Below are 15,211 nucleotides of genomic sequence, written 5' to 3'. Positions count from 1 at the left end.
AGCAGGCTAACTATGCAAGTGTCAGCATAAATCTTTAATATTTTATATTCAAGGTCGATCGTCAACATAGTTTGCATATCCCGGTTTGCGGTCCCGGGTTCGAATCCCAGTAAGGCCATTTATTTGTGTGATGAGCACTGATGAGACATTTGTTCCTGAGTCATGGATGTTTTCTATGTATTGTATCCATATTATAATGGGAAAATGTGCGTGTCTGTTTGTTTGTCCGTCTTTCACGGCAAAATAGAGCGAAGAATTGACGTGATTTTTTAAGTAGAGATAGTTGAAGAGATGGAGAGTGACATAGGCTAATTTTTGTCTGTATCTAAACCCCCACTTCCCTAAAATAGGAGGTGGACGTCTGTATGGAGCATTTTTTCAATTTTCGAATTTAACGCGAGCGCAACCGCGGGCATAAGCTAGTATTATATACAATATATCGTTGTCTGAGTACCCACAACACAAGCCTTCTTGGGCTTACCGTGGGACTCAGTTAATCTGTATAATAATGTCCTATAATATTTATTTATTTATTTTATACTTGCCCGTGGCTTCGCTCGCTCGCTTTAGAAAGAGACAAAAAGTAGCCTGTGTCACTCTCCATTCCTTCAACTATCTCCACCTAAAAAATCACGTCCATTCGTCGCTCCGTTTTGCCGTGAAAGATGGACAAACAAACACACTTTCCCATTTATAATATTAGTATGGGAGACTGCAGTAAGCTTCAGTTACAATCCATAACCATACTCTAAATTTTAAATGTCCAAGGACAGTCTGTCGTAATTAAGTACAGTCAACCAATTGGAACCCTAGGCCACTTTACAACCATGTCAAAATGACAAGCAGTAAGAATTCTTACAATCTGATGTATAACGTCACTATGACATAGTTCTACAGTGGCCTAGGGTTCCAATTGGTTGACTGTACTCTAAATAGGTATACCATTGATATCGAGTGAACATTACCATGCACATCAATAACGATGAGCGCCTCGATGGTGACTCTGTTGCCTGGCTCCAACTCGCCCTGCACCAGGTACACCAACCCGGTGATCTGCACAGTGCTCCGGGCCACCATTTCTGGCAGGCTGTTGGTTTGTATCGCTTCTATTGCCTGGAAACAAGGACAGGGCATTGTAGGGGGTAGGGCATAGCGAATGATATTCCGCTTTGTGTGGTAGGGCACAGCACAGCGGATATCATCTCGCTCGAATCTAGAGCAGAGCCCAACTGGGGAAGTACCTCCGCCTTACAGAAGACCGCAGCCATATAGCACTAGACCGTTCATAGTGTTGTGTTCCTGCCGGTGAGTAAGGCTGCCAGAGCTCAATGAGGGTGTGGTGTGCTGATGACGGGAGGCCTTACGGAACTGACTTATTCCGTCTATTGTCCTTTGAGTCGTCGGCAACCCGAACCCTCCTTGGAACTTGTGCACTCCTTTTTACTGTGTATTTAACATAGCAAAAGGAAATAAAAATTATTACGACTGACATTAGTAATTATAATTTTTAAGAAAAAAAAAACCGCCGCCTTTGGGGTTCTGGTGAAAGCTACTTGCGAAAGTAACGACGGAGATATGAACAAACAGCTTTCAAAAGGCGGGCCGTACGCTTGTTTGCCACCGACGCTGTATAAAAAAAAAACAGTCATTTTGAGAGATTTGATGCGGCGGTTAAAAAAACGGGAAGAAGCAAAATGTGGGTAAAAGTAAAATAATGTGATGAGATGTGACGACCGGTCTGGCTCAGTCGGTAGTGACCCTGCCTGCTGAAACGCGGTCCTGGGTTCGAATTCCGGTAAGTATTTATTTGTGTGATGAGCACAGATATTTGTTCCTGTGTCATGGATGTTTTCTATGCATATAAATATGTATTTATCTATTTAAGTATGTATATCGTCGCTTAGCACCCATAGTACAAGCTTTGCTTAGTTTGGAGCTAAGTTGATTGTGTAAGGTGTCCCCAATATTTATTTATTTATTTTAAAAATAAGTCAGCAAAGCTATGATCCAGGGGGATCATGGGGGTGCCCCCCCCTCCCTGGAGCCGTCATACAAATAGACCATTGAGCACTACAATGACCCCCTGAAGCTGGATCCGCGCTTGAACACTCGTTTCTATCGTCGATAGCTCATAACTTTTTCTCGCCTTTGGTGGGGTCAGAGTCATATTTCGGAGCCTTTGTTACCTACCTCAGTGGTGTAATGCACACAGGAGCCAGTTTGAACGATCTGCCCAGGCCAGATGAGCACCCACTCCTCCCTCTTAGTGATGGGGTATGCGTTCACAGCCTCTGAGCCACGTCCCGGAGGCTTACTATCATCTGGTGCTCGAGTTGCTGCAGCCAGCGTTCCACCATGCCCTGGAGATAAAGATATGAATCTGCCACTGTCACAGTTCCTCGAATTCTATATGGGATCAAAGATTTAGTAAATACCTAATCTAGCAACGCTCTAAGGGCCACTTGCACCAACGGAAATGGAGGGTTAACCCACCATTTTATATGGAATTTGACAGATGACAGACCACTAACCCTGAGTTGAGTCACAGTATAATAAAGAGTACTATCGTACAGTATGGCCACTCCCGCTCCGCGCTGAAAGTGTCGCCCACCCCCTCTCGGTTACCTCACAGTTACCGCCTGTCAAAAGCGCGAACAGTCGACCTGTCATATTTCACTCTTACAAGCATAGTACGCGTTCACCTACACGAACTTAGACTGTGTGCTAGGAACGCGCCTCTTTCATATGTTTGATCGCCAGTGTCCGAGGTGTGGTTGAGTGGTTGGTGCAAATGGGCCTAAATAGGCTATCTGAGAAATCATTCTGACATATGTCATCGTCAAGAAAGTAAGAAAAAGAAAGCATGCTCAGAAAAAAAACACTTAGGCCGGCTTAAAAAATCTTTCCCACAGACAGTCTTAAAAATTCATAATCTTAAAAATAAATTGTATGCAAATTGACATTGTCATGTGACAAGAAAGGTATTGCGAATGAATGTGGAAGGAATAAACGGGAGAGGAAATCCAAAGAAAAGATGGATGGACTGTGTGAAGGATGATATGAAACGAAAGCACGTAGATGATAAGAAGACAGTCGACGGCCTGCGCCGTCAAAATAAATGGGATAATGGCAAGTGAATGATGAATAAGTACAATGAGAAAACAATACAATGATACAATGATAAGTACAATGAGAAATTATTTTTTACCGATAAGAAAGTTGTCTTAAGCAAGCGCTGGTGACCTAGCGGTAAGAGCGTGCGACTTCCGATCCGAAGGTCGCGGGTTCGAACCCGGCTCGTACCAATAAGTCTTTCTAAACTTATGTGCGAAATGTCATTTGATATTTGCCAGTCGCTTTTCGGTGAAGGAAAACATCGTGAGGAAACCGGACTAATTCCAATAAGTCCAAGTTACCCTTCGGATTGGAAGGTCAGATGGCAGTCGCTTTCGTAAAACTAGTGCCTACGTCAAATCTTGGGATTAGTTGTCAAAGCGGACCCCAGGCTCCCATGAGCCGTGGAAAATGCCGGGATACCGCAAGGAGGATGATGATGAAGAAAGTTGTCTTAAGATAAATTATATATCAGCCATCTGTTTGTAGTCATTGATCTTTTGAAGCAGGAAAGGAATTGTTATAAGTAAGGCCTTAATAATTGCAAGTGCTGCAACAGATGCTCGTTGCTCTTACCTTGGCATCAGCAGGCTGTATACTAGACGACAGTTTCACCACCTCGCCTTCAGCGGAAGCCATGCCAATGATCTCTTTCGCGGCGTTGAATTCCAGCGTGTATATCCCTTCGAAGCACTTCTTGAGGTGAGGCTGCACCTTCATAGGGTCCTTGGTTTCGGACAGGATCTCGAGCAGCTCGTCGTTTGAGAGGAAGAAGAATCTAGAAGGAACATGTCGGTAAAAGACCTCATTCTCACTGAAGAATAAATATCTTAGTAAATACTACATATATACCACCATGGTCATATCGTCATATCGTCTTAATAGAACCAACGAAAATAAAACCGCTTACAAGACGTACGCTCAAAGACTTAAAACAATTATAAAGTTGACCCAACGAGCCCAAAATAAGCGATTTATATCGACATCTAGAAATAAGACAAAAGCTACTTGGCAAATTATAAATAAGTCCAAAACTTATAAACCAAAAGAACCTATAAACATGTTGAAAGCTCATGGGATAACTTATACAAAGCCATCGGACATTGCAAACACTTTTAACAATTTTTTCATAGATGAAATTAATCATGATCATTCCACCAATAAAAAAATAAATATGCCAATGAATCCTCACTCTATTTTTCTGGGCCCAACTACACCGGAAGAAGTTGTGAAAACTATTGCCTCCCTAAAAAACACAAATAGCGTAGGATTTGATGGCATTAGCACTGTGGCTATTAAATATGTAAGTGATATTATCTCATTCCCACTTACTCATATAATAAATCTAAGTCTCTGTTCTGGTACCTTTCCCACCACTTTAAAGATAGCTGTAATAAAACCGTTACACAAAAAGGGTGAAATACTTATCAGACCCAAAAAACTATCGCCCGGTCGCCTTGTTACCAGTAATATCAAAGGTCTTTGAGAAACTTATATCTGATAAACTGTACAATTTTTTTGAAAAATTCAATATATTAATTGAGCAACAAAGAGGATTCAGAAAAAACATGTCTATAAATGTAGCTATTTATGACTTAGTCTCTAGAGCTGTCAATAGTCTTGACAAAAGTAAACCATGCTGTGCCATCTATATGGACATGTCAAAAGCTTTTGACCACGTGGATCATGAGCTACTATTGGAAAAGTTAAGCCATTATGGAATCCGTGGAAATGCCCTAAATCTCATGAAATCATACTTAGAAAGCAGGGTGCAATACACAGAACTGACACATATATGCCCCCATACAAAACACGAAATAACATACACTTCTGATCGAAGAACTTTTTGTGTGGGGTACCACAAGGTAGTATATTGGGGCCATTGCTATTTTTAGTGTATGTAAATGACATTGTTAAAGCTAGTCAATATCCTATGGTATTATATGCTGATGATAGCACCGTTATTATAGAAGAAAACGACGACATAGATTATGAAAACGCAATAAATACAGACTTAAGACATATTATTGAATGGTTGGAATGTAATAATTTAAAAATAAATTTAGAAAAAACTAAGATGATGCAGTTTAGTCAAAGAAGAAAAGTACCAACACTTAATATTACATATCAAGACAAAAATGTTGATAAAGTGCGTGTAACAAAGTTCCTAGGCCTCTCAATCGACAGTGACATGTCGTGGAGAACTCACTCTGAAGAAGTATGTAAGAAACTTTACCGATTTTCATATGCTTTGTATAGATTAGCGAAGACTACTGACCGAAGCGCCGTTCTAACTGCCTACCATGGATTTGTGTCATCAACTTTACGTTATGGGATAATTTTCTGGGGTAACTCTACATATCGACACACTTTGTTTAGGGCACAGAAACGATGCGTAAGGGCTATCTGCGGACTGAGTCCCCAGGAAAGTATCACGGATCTCTTCGAGTCGCTAGGACTGTTGACATTTCCATGTCTCTATATCTACGAATGCTGCGTCTTTGTGAAGACTAACCTAAGATTTTTTAGATTTAAAGAACAAAAACGAATTTGTAGCCTCCGGCCACGGAAACCGGTGCTGTCGGTTGGTACGATTTCAACAGCTTTGATGAAAAAAGTGTTTTAGTAATGGCACCAAAGATATTCAACAAACTACCAGAATCTTGGCAAACGGCACCAATACATAAGTTTAAATCTTTATTATTTAATTTTTTACTCGTTAAGTCCTACTATAATGTGAATGATTATTTTAATGATATTGACATATGCTAAATGTAATTAATTTTAATTTATTATTCACAATCATTTCCGTATTTAATTGACATACTTTTTAATAATAATTATTTTTTTAATCATTTTTTTCTTTTTAATTATCTTCCATTTATTTTCTACCATTTATTTAATTTTGATTCATTTATGCATATGTTAATATAATCACCCATGTAAATATTGTAAAAATTGTATATATATAATTATATGAAACTATTTCGTACGCCAAAAGGCACATCATGGCTGTTCTATGAAGTACTATGTTACCACCTATCTATTATGTACCTATGATGAACGAATAAATAAATTGAAAATTGAAAATTGAAATTGAAAATTGAAACCACCTATGGGCTTTTTCGCCACATTGACATTGACACTTGAAACTGACAATTCTGTGCCTATTTCTGGGTTTATAAGGAACATTGTTACTCATCGTCAATATTTCCTTGTTGAAAGGCAATGAATGGCGAAGTGTCACTGTCGACAATTAGGAGCACACGCAAAGGTTATGACAGATGGCGCCACCCTATTAGTCCATACGTGAGAGCGAGAAGATGCTGCTTTCTCTCTCTCTCACATATGAATTTTTACAAATTACAAATCATTTATTCAGCAAATAGGCCACAGGGGCACTTTTACACGTCAATATACACGTTGGACTGAAATTACAATTGATAATAGGTACTAATTCTAAGTTCTAACTAAAGTATTACGCTACCACAATGATTAGAGATGTATAAGGTCTCTAAATGTCGATATTCAACTAAAAACTACACATAATAATATAGAAAAGTACAAATAAACTACGGAACCCTAAAAAAAGAAGTCTAAAATTACTTTAGAGATGCAAATGACTCTAAATGTCACAACTAAAGATAACATGTATACTTAATCTAATTATCCTTAGAGATGTATAGGGTCTCCAAGACTCAAAATCGTATAGGTAATCAAAATATTAACTAAAAGAAAAGAAACACGCGAGATCCGAAGAAAGTGTTCTTATGACAGTGACATGCCTAGACACTTGCACAGGCGCCGCCTGGCGGGGTAAAATGACAGTTTGCCTCCTCATTGTCACTATTCTCACTTACCTCGGGAAGAACAATCTCTTCTTCTCCAAATAATCGTTCAATCCTCTCTGTATATCGTCCAGCAGCGAGTTGCTGTATCTCAGCTTCTTCAGCAACTGCGGGAAGTCCGTGGCAGTGAGCACCATGGGATCCTTCATGGTGGCAGTCATGATGGTCCGCCATTCCTTGTCTACGTCGCGGAAGTTTCGGGCTTCCGTGGGCATCTGACGCATGATGTCTTCGGATGAGAAGATAGGTTCCAAGTACATCCAGGTGGCTTGGCACTGGGAGAAAAAGAGTTAATATTGATATTGATTATCGAATAGTTTGTATACTCATGTATATTTTTTAAGAAAGAAGGGATGCAAAAATGAATAAAGACTAAAGAAGCAAGGTAGGAAGGATGTGCAATAGGCTGATAACCTCAAATATCATTCTATTGATTCACTAAGTGCAAAAGGGACCAAACATTAGTTTTTTCAATATCATGAGCCACTATTCCAAGAAATCGACTTAGAATACCTATACCATATAGGAATAAGTAAGGGAAGAGTTAACTCCGTACATCAGTAAATGCGGGTTATTTCTAGTGACATCTAGCGACAATCACGCGTCAAATAGCTTAAATTATCAGTACTGCTGTATATACTACTTTATACTTATTATGCTGTGCTGTATTATCAGTATCACTGTCGGGCCACAATTGTCACTGTTGTGACATAGGCCACAGTATGAATAGCGATGGAGGTTACGTTTGAACAGTTACCATCAGCCATTGATCCAAGATGTCCTGCATACTGATGAGCTTCTCCTCCCATGCAGCCATGTCAGCCTCGAACGCCTTCACGTACGGCGACCCTCGCATGGTCTGCGATTTGAGGATATGGTCGTCCAGCTGCTGCTGTACGTCATCCAAGCCCGTGAGGATACCGATGCCGGTGTCTCTGAGAAGTTGGTTAGCAATGTCAGTTCAAGAATCTAAAAATACCAGCAAAAGATCTGGTGCCGTAGCCGAAAGGAATTTCTGCGATGCGAAACGAAAATGAAATGCCGCGAAAGGTAGTCTGGCTCTGTCGCGCCAATACGCTAGAGCGATAGTGATAAATATCTACGAGCGTTTCGTTTTCGTTTAGCCGAATGGCATTTCTCCGACGCCAAACGAAAGCGACGCCGCTGGCTCTGTCGCGCCAATACGCAAGCGCGATAGAGATAGATATCTACTAGCGCTTCGTTTCGTGAGCGTTTCGTGAGCGATTGTGCCATTCGGCTAGCCACCCTGTTCTGTGTCATGAATGTTATGCTAAATAGACAAAAATGAAATTTTGCTTCATGGTTAATTTGAGTCTCTGAACATTTTCTATCAATCTAGATTGCTCGGCACCATATTAATATTAAAATTAGATTTTTGGAATGAAATATTAAATTACAAATCAAAAGGACTTCCAGCCAGTAGCTCCAGGTGGACCTTATTAGGAAGTACTTGAGAAGACTTCTAAGTCGTGATTTTTTTCTTTTTGCTGTTGTTATTTTTATCGACGAGGGTAGAAGTAATCCTTGAAGGTGTATTGGTAGATCTCTTCGAGCTGCGTGGCGAATACGTGCCAGTCCTGGTCCACTATAATGTATCGGCAACGGTCTCTGTTTCTTGAATTACAATCTGATCGTTAAGGTCGCTTGGCCCAGGAAGACCTACCTGTAAGGCACGACCTCGAACTTGACCCCCACCCATTCTTCCTTCATCTTGTTGAGCGCTTTCTCCAGCGAGTACTCCTTGGAGGCGTACTGGCCGATCTCTTCCAGCTGCGCGGCAAACACGTGCACACCCTGCTCCACCGTATCGGTTATGGTCTCTGGTTCATGGACTACAGTCTGATCGACGAGGATACTTGGCCTAGCAAGACCTACCTGTAAGGCACGACTTCGAACTTGACCCCAGTGAACGAAAAAACCATGGAAGCATTCTGTCCGCTCAATAATAGCCCAACGTAAACTACCCTAACGTAGGCGGGGCGTAAAAAGTACTCGATTGGGTACCTCAGTTCGGCCGAGATGACAATCAGTGACGGATGGCAAAATCGTTGCACGAAAACGATGTTTTTTAATAAATAAAAATGTTTTAGTATGCCGTTAAGTGGTATAAAAGTTTTTTTGGCCATTCTAAAGCCAGTGGAATCACATTCCACATGTAAGTAAACAGATAACTTCAGTAAAATGATGAATAAATTTGGTAACATGTTTTAATAATACGGTGACAAGTAAAAACGTAACAACTGATTACGATTTTCATACGACATACGACCTTTTAAATTACGGTGATAATAGGGATTGTGTTATGCCAAATGAAGTAGATTATTTTATCAACTTATTTATTTTCTATATTGTAATAAATTTATTTTTACATACATATTTGTATTTTCCTTTTCTGTTTTTTGTTCTAAGTTATGTCAAATTAATAATCAATATTTGTTATACTTTCCACTTAGATTCTCACAAGACAAGATGCTGTTCGCTGAGAACTGTGGAAAAAAGCTCCCCAATTAGAGAGAAATGATAGTGAATGCCTGGCAAGAGATCTAGAATAAGTTACAGACACTTCAAAGATGAAGATTTCTACGTGTCAAAAAAAGGGTTCACGCAGCTTAATGAAACCGTTGTACCGATTTGTACTGTTAGTATTTTCTGAAGAAATAATGTAACTCAAAGAGCAATAACTTATTGATTCAAATAGGCATATGCAATCTTTCATAATATATTCATGAATTATTTTAATAAATATACTTATCTCTTAATGTTGATCTTTTACACCCACCCTCTACTGTCACATTCATCCAGTCTAGGTATATCCCAGTATGGCTAAGACTTTGGTCAAATCTTTCCCCTGTCTTGCATTTACGCAGCGCAATCTCCTCCTACAGTCACCATTTATAACTAAAATAATATATTTCCGTTAGCAGTGAAAGTGGAAATGACTTGACCCCCACCCATTCTTCCTTCATCTTGTTGAGCGCTTTCTCCAGCGAGTACTCCTTGGAGGCGTACTGGCCGATCTCTTCAAGCTGCGCGGCGAACACGTGCACACCCTGCTCCCCGTATCGGTTATGGTCTCTGGTTCATGGACTACAGTCTGATCGACAAGGATACTTGGCCTAGCAAGACCTACCTGTAAGGCACGACCTCGAACTTGACCCCCACCCATTCTTCCTTCATCTTGTTGAGCGCTTTCTCCAGCGAGTACTCCTTGGAGGCGTACTGGCCGATCTCTTCAAGCTGCGCGGCAAACACGTGCACACCCTGCTCCACCATGTCGGCTAGGCTGGTTTCTGGGTCGTGGACTACGGGCTGGCCGATAAGATCGCTGATTTTGGCCCAGTGACGTTCGCGCATGCCCTACAAATTAAACAAATTATTTGGACAGTGGAACTGCCTGTGTAGGTTGCACTAGATATTTAGACTGATTTTGAAATGGAATGGAAAGAGTTAAAGAAAATAACAGTACATTTATGGTCCAAAGTTCAAATGTTTACAGCCAAATTGCTGGCAAAACCTTCCAGCCTTCAATATGCCCTAAACGTATATTTTCTAAACCTATAGAAATACCTGCAAATTACCCTATCCTGTGTCTATGTATATATAAAATTTCTGTCTTGAAAGATCATACCTTGTATATATTCCGCACTGGTACTTTAAACTTCTCCACTTTGTTTAGCATCATGTCAACAACGCACTTGGGGCAAGGATACTCGAACAGTTGTTTATGTTTACCCATCTTGTAGAGCAGCTACCACCACGCGTCTACGTCCTCGGTGGACTAGTGGACGTCTGAGCGGTATTTGGTCTAAAGCATGGAACATTTTGCAGTCATACCTTGTTGCATATTCCGATAAGCACCGGCAGGAGTACTTTGAACTTCTCCACCTTGTTTCGCACCATGTCTGCGATGCGCTTGGCGCCGGGATACTCGAACAGCTGTTTACCCAGCTTGTACAGTAACTTCCACCACGCCTCCACATCCTCGGCGATCTGGTCCGCGTCTAAACCCATGAATGGACCGTGGTACCTGTTGGCCATTTTGTACATTGAGGGTAGATGTACGAGTAAGGTCTGAGTGGTCGTTCGGTGCGGACCGATCGACAGGGTTTTGGCGGGGCGGGCGAGCGTGCAATCTACGCGCAGCGTCGACTCAGGTACAAGTTCCTCAGGACTCAGGAACTTGTAAGCTTCAATTGTTGGACACGGAAGCCGCACGCCCCGCTCCTCTGAGCATGCACTCAGGCCTTATACTAAGAAAAACGCTCTCTAATCACAGTAAAGTTTCAAGTGTCCAACTACTTATAAGTAACAGATTAAAATATCTCCAGTGTCGAGTAGCAGGACGTTTACTATGATATGATCCATCCAAACCTTTCGACTTTAGAAGGTTTAAACAAGAAAATTAACCTTCCAAGCTCATACATTCCGAGTATATATGACATGTAGCATGTAGATATACCCTGAAATTTGAGTTTGACGCGATTATAGGGATGGATATAGATGCGTTCAGCCATTCAACTTACAGTAGGCCGCCATACCGCCTCCGTCTCACAAATGGTCTCGTCGGAGGATCAGCGCCGACCTCGGAGTTCAGCATTATGACCATTTCGTGATAAACTTACCAATCTTTTGTACATTTGTAGATTTAGTCATACTTTATTGCATAATGTGTAGTTTTTGAGTTTATTGCGAATAAATATTATGATTATGGGATATGGATTAAATTGTGGCGTAGGTTTGGCAACCTGTTGCAATGAAGTTTTCGTTTTCTTTCAAATTTAGTGGCACTTTTAGTAGTTTATGTGTTCTGCCTACCCCTTTATGGGATACAGGCGTGATTGTATATATGTATATAAATATTATGATTATGATTAACTCACCACTTCTCATAACCATCGTAGAAGTCGAACGCAGTGTGCCACAGTTTGTGGAAGGGCTCGATGCCGGCCAACATGGTCTGGAGACTGAAGTACACGGACACGTCTTGGTCCAATAGCTGTTCTTCGTTGGTTATGTCGTCCGCTTCGTGTTTGTCGTCCTGTATACACAAAGAAATTCACTATCTAAGTAGTAATATGTACATATGCTTACTAAACTAACAGCATAACTCAAAATACATTGAACAAAATCTTTAGGTAAAACGGCGATGTAAACAGTTCTCACGTTGCAATACTCTGAAGAATAATAACAATCATGTCTGTTTGTTTGTCCGTCTTTCACGGCAACAAGGAGCGCATTGTGCCGAAACGTGTTTTTTTAAGTGGAGATACTTAGTTGAAGGGATGGAGAGTGACATAGGCTACTTTTCACCTCTTTCTAACCCCTCACTTCCCTAAAAGGAGCATTCTGCAATTTTCGAATTTAACGTGAGCAAAGCCGCGGGAAAAAGCTAGTAGAATTCATATATCCCATAAACATTTTCATGTAAAAAGTTGCCAAGACGATGCCATAAGGCTAACCTCACATAAAGTTATCAAGATCTCATGTAGAGCCAAGCTTCTAACTTTAGTTAAAATATGTGGTCTGGCCGTTTCGCAGCCGTCTTAAATATTTAAAGTATGCCCACTGTTCAATACGTTCAAAACGGCCAAGCCACTTATTTTGCGACAGGCGATAGGGACACACCGATGCGATAAAGTTTATCCCACTAGTGTTCTATGCACCTGAAGTATAATTAACATCGTCTTTTGTTGCATCCGCGTTGCTTACCATCAAGTTATCGTTAATCTCATCAACCCTCTTGATCACCTCCTTCAGTAAATCCAGCGTTAGCAGCGGCGGATCATAGCGCCGGAACAGCTCCAAGTCCTTAAATTGAAATTAGATTAACGTATTTAACAGAATATTAGTACAACCGTGAAATATCAAAAGGCTGTCGGTTTTCGGGTGACGAGGATTTGGACCCATACAACTGGACATGGATGGGAACATAAAACTGGCTGATTATAAGTGATTTAAACTTTCACGGTTTTACTCACACAACGGTACTTTAATAAAAACTCGTCCTTCACCAAAAGCTAGTGAACTGAATAAAAGCGTCCCAAATTTTTCCATTTCGTTACCATTTTTCAAACACTTTGTGTAGCGGTTCCAAAGTCGAAAGTATGCAAAATAATAGAAAATATTGGGGCTATTTTTTCTCTTTCGTTTTTTGACCTAGATCGAAAAGGCTTGGGATTATATTTACCTACCTTAAAAAATATTTTGGGTCAATCCGCGGCAAGAGTAACATGAGTCACGATTTTATGGCATGTTCATTTATTCACGATGCATCATGTTCAAGTGATAATCTATCTCTAAATAAGTGTTACTTTTCCGATATATGCATAGCATTTAAAGATAACATACATTTTCATTTTTAAAGTTCCTCGCCAAACTGCTCATGCAGTTATTTATAATTCAAATAAACACTCGATGAAGTCGTGACTCGCGTTACTTTTATGTGGATTCACCCTTTTTGGTGATTCTTCTCGCGAAAATGCGCCGTCTTCAACTGTTCATGTTTCAAGAAAAAAGAAGAATCCAAGGTCACCTTTTCGTGCGTCTTGAGCTTCTCCTCGAAGACGGCCTTGCGGCTGCGCAGCTTGTCCTCCGCCATGGACTTCTTGGTGTTGAGGGTCTTGAGCGTCAGGTCGATGGTGTCCTCCATGTCCAGCGGCCAGAGGAACACGCGCGTGTTCAGGTTTACGTCTTCAACTATTCATATTTCAAGAAAAGAAGAAGAATAATAAGAATCATTAATTGTCAAACATAAAGAAAAACAATATAAAACAAATAGACACCAGAGAAAGGGATAGCTTTGTGGGGTGGGAAGCGCTGGTAGCCTAGCGGTTAGTACGTGCGACTATCATTCCAGAGGTCGCGGGTTCGAACCTCGGCTCGCACCAATGAATTTTTCGGAATTTATGTGCGTAATGTCATTTGATATTTGCCAGTCGCTTTTCGGTGAAGGAAAACATCGTAAAGAAACCGGACTAATTCCAATAAGGTCTAGTTTACCCTTCGGGTTGGAAGGTCAGATGGCAGTCGCTTTCGTAAAAACTAGTGACTACGTCAAATCTCCCATGAGCCGCGGCAAAGTCCGGGATGACGCAAGAGGATGATGAGCTTTGTGGGGGTCATCTGGTCAATTAGTATGCCTAGACCAGGCCTCGAGGGGTGGGGGGCATGACCACATGACATCTTTGGATCCGAGCTTGACTAGTAGTGCTAGCATATGACCGCACCGCACCAAGGTCATTCACCTACTATCCTGTAAGTGGGAGCGAGAAAGAGTTGTTCTTTTCTCGCTCTCACTTACATAAGATCACCGTACGGTGCGGTGGTTTGTTAGCTACTTCAGGTTCACCTTTACTCTGATCTCTTAGAATGCAGACTTTAGTGTTAAATATTAGGTTATTTAAAAAGTAACGTATGGAGGATCTGTAAATTGAAATAGATATCATACACGAAAGAAAAAACGGCAAGGCCCACTAGTGGCCGAGCCGGGAATCGAACTCGGGTCTTCAGCTTACGCGGCTAATGCTATGGAGGATTTGTCTACTCACAGTGCAGATGGGCATGCGTCATGAGAAACAGCACGTATTCAGCGGTTGTGCGCGATTTCTCACGCAGGTCGAAAAGCGCGCAGTCTCGGCTCTCGGTAATGAAGTTGACAAGGTCGACTAGCTGGGCCGTGGTCTCGGGAGTCTCGCCTGCACGCGCGGCAATGTCTTCGTAAACGTTGCAAATGCTGAAACATCATCACAACTAGACACCAGTGATGATAATATAGACGGTCAACCAAATCGTCTTGGCACAAAAATGTCGCAAAATTCTATGGGAATTAAATCTTCGCCTCTAGATTTTCAATAAATTTTTAAGTATCATGGCACTCATGGCTCGTCGATAATTCCGCCAACGTCAAGGCTTAGGACGGCACGCGTTTTATGGAGACAATTGGCCGGTGAGCCCTACTTTTTTCAAAGCCGCCTTTTGTTACTGCCAATATTTGGTTGACCGTATGTACATGGCTGACTAGTATTGGCGTGAACCTGGCAAAACCGCCTCATACCTCATCTCTTGGGTCCATTAGGGCCTTGACTTTATGAGGTTTAGGAACCGTTATTTGGTAGCATAAACGCCACGGAATTTGTACGTAACTTATACTTAATGAGACTTGGATCCTTACTGTTTCGCCGGAGTCCGTCGATAATGTCTTTCATCGTTTCGTTGATCAGCCTACCTAC

The 15,211-nt window shown here is 41.2% G+C and overlaps 1 protein-coding gene across 1 annotated transcript in view; it reads right to left on the bottom strand.

Moving 5' to 3' along the window:
• The window catches only part of LOC125233105 (dynein axonemal heavy chain 3-like), an 84,586-nt gene that overhangs the window by 58,338 nt on the left and 11,037 nt on the right, over nt 1-15,211 (bottom strand). The window contains 12 exon segments of the mRNA XM_048138967.1: nt 966-1,113; nt 2,191-2,294; nt 2,297-2,360; nt 3,691-3,892; nt 6,975-7,237; nt 7,720-7,897; nt 10,114-10,340; nt 10,818-11,010; nt 11,864-12,021; nt 12,693-12,791; nt 13,516-13,679; nt 14,531-14,715. Of these exon segments, the coding sequence (XP_047994924.1) occupies nt 966-1,113; nt 2,191-2,294; nt 2,297-2,360; nt 3,691-3,892; nt 6,975-7,237; nt 7,720-7,897; nt 10,114-10,340; nt 10,818-11,010; nt 11,864-12,021; nt 12,693-12,791; nt 13,516-13,679; nt 14,531-14,715 (1,985 nt within the window).

Source organism: Leguminivora glycinivorella, chromosome 14 (assembly GCF_023078275.1).
Source record: "Leguminivora glycinivorella isolate SPB_JAAS2020 chromosome 14, LegGlyc_1.1, whole genome shotgun sequence".
NCBI classification, from domain to species: domain Eukaryota; kingdom Metazoa; phylum Arthropoda; class Insecta; order Lepidoptera; family Tortricidae; genus Leguminivora; species Leguminivora glycinivorella.
Note: the sequence above shows the minus strand (reverse complement) of the source record. Positions and strands in the feature narration are given on the sequence as shown.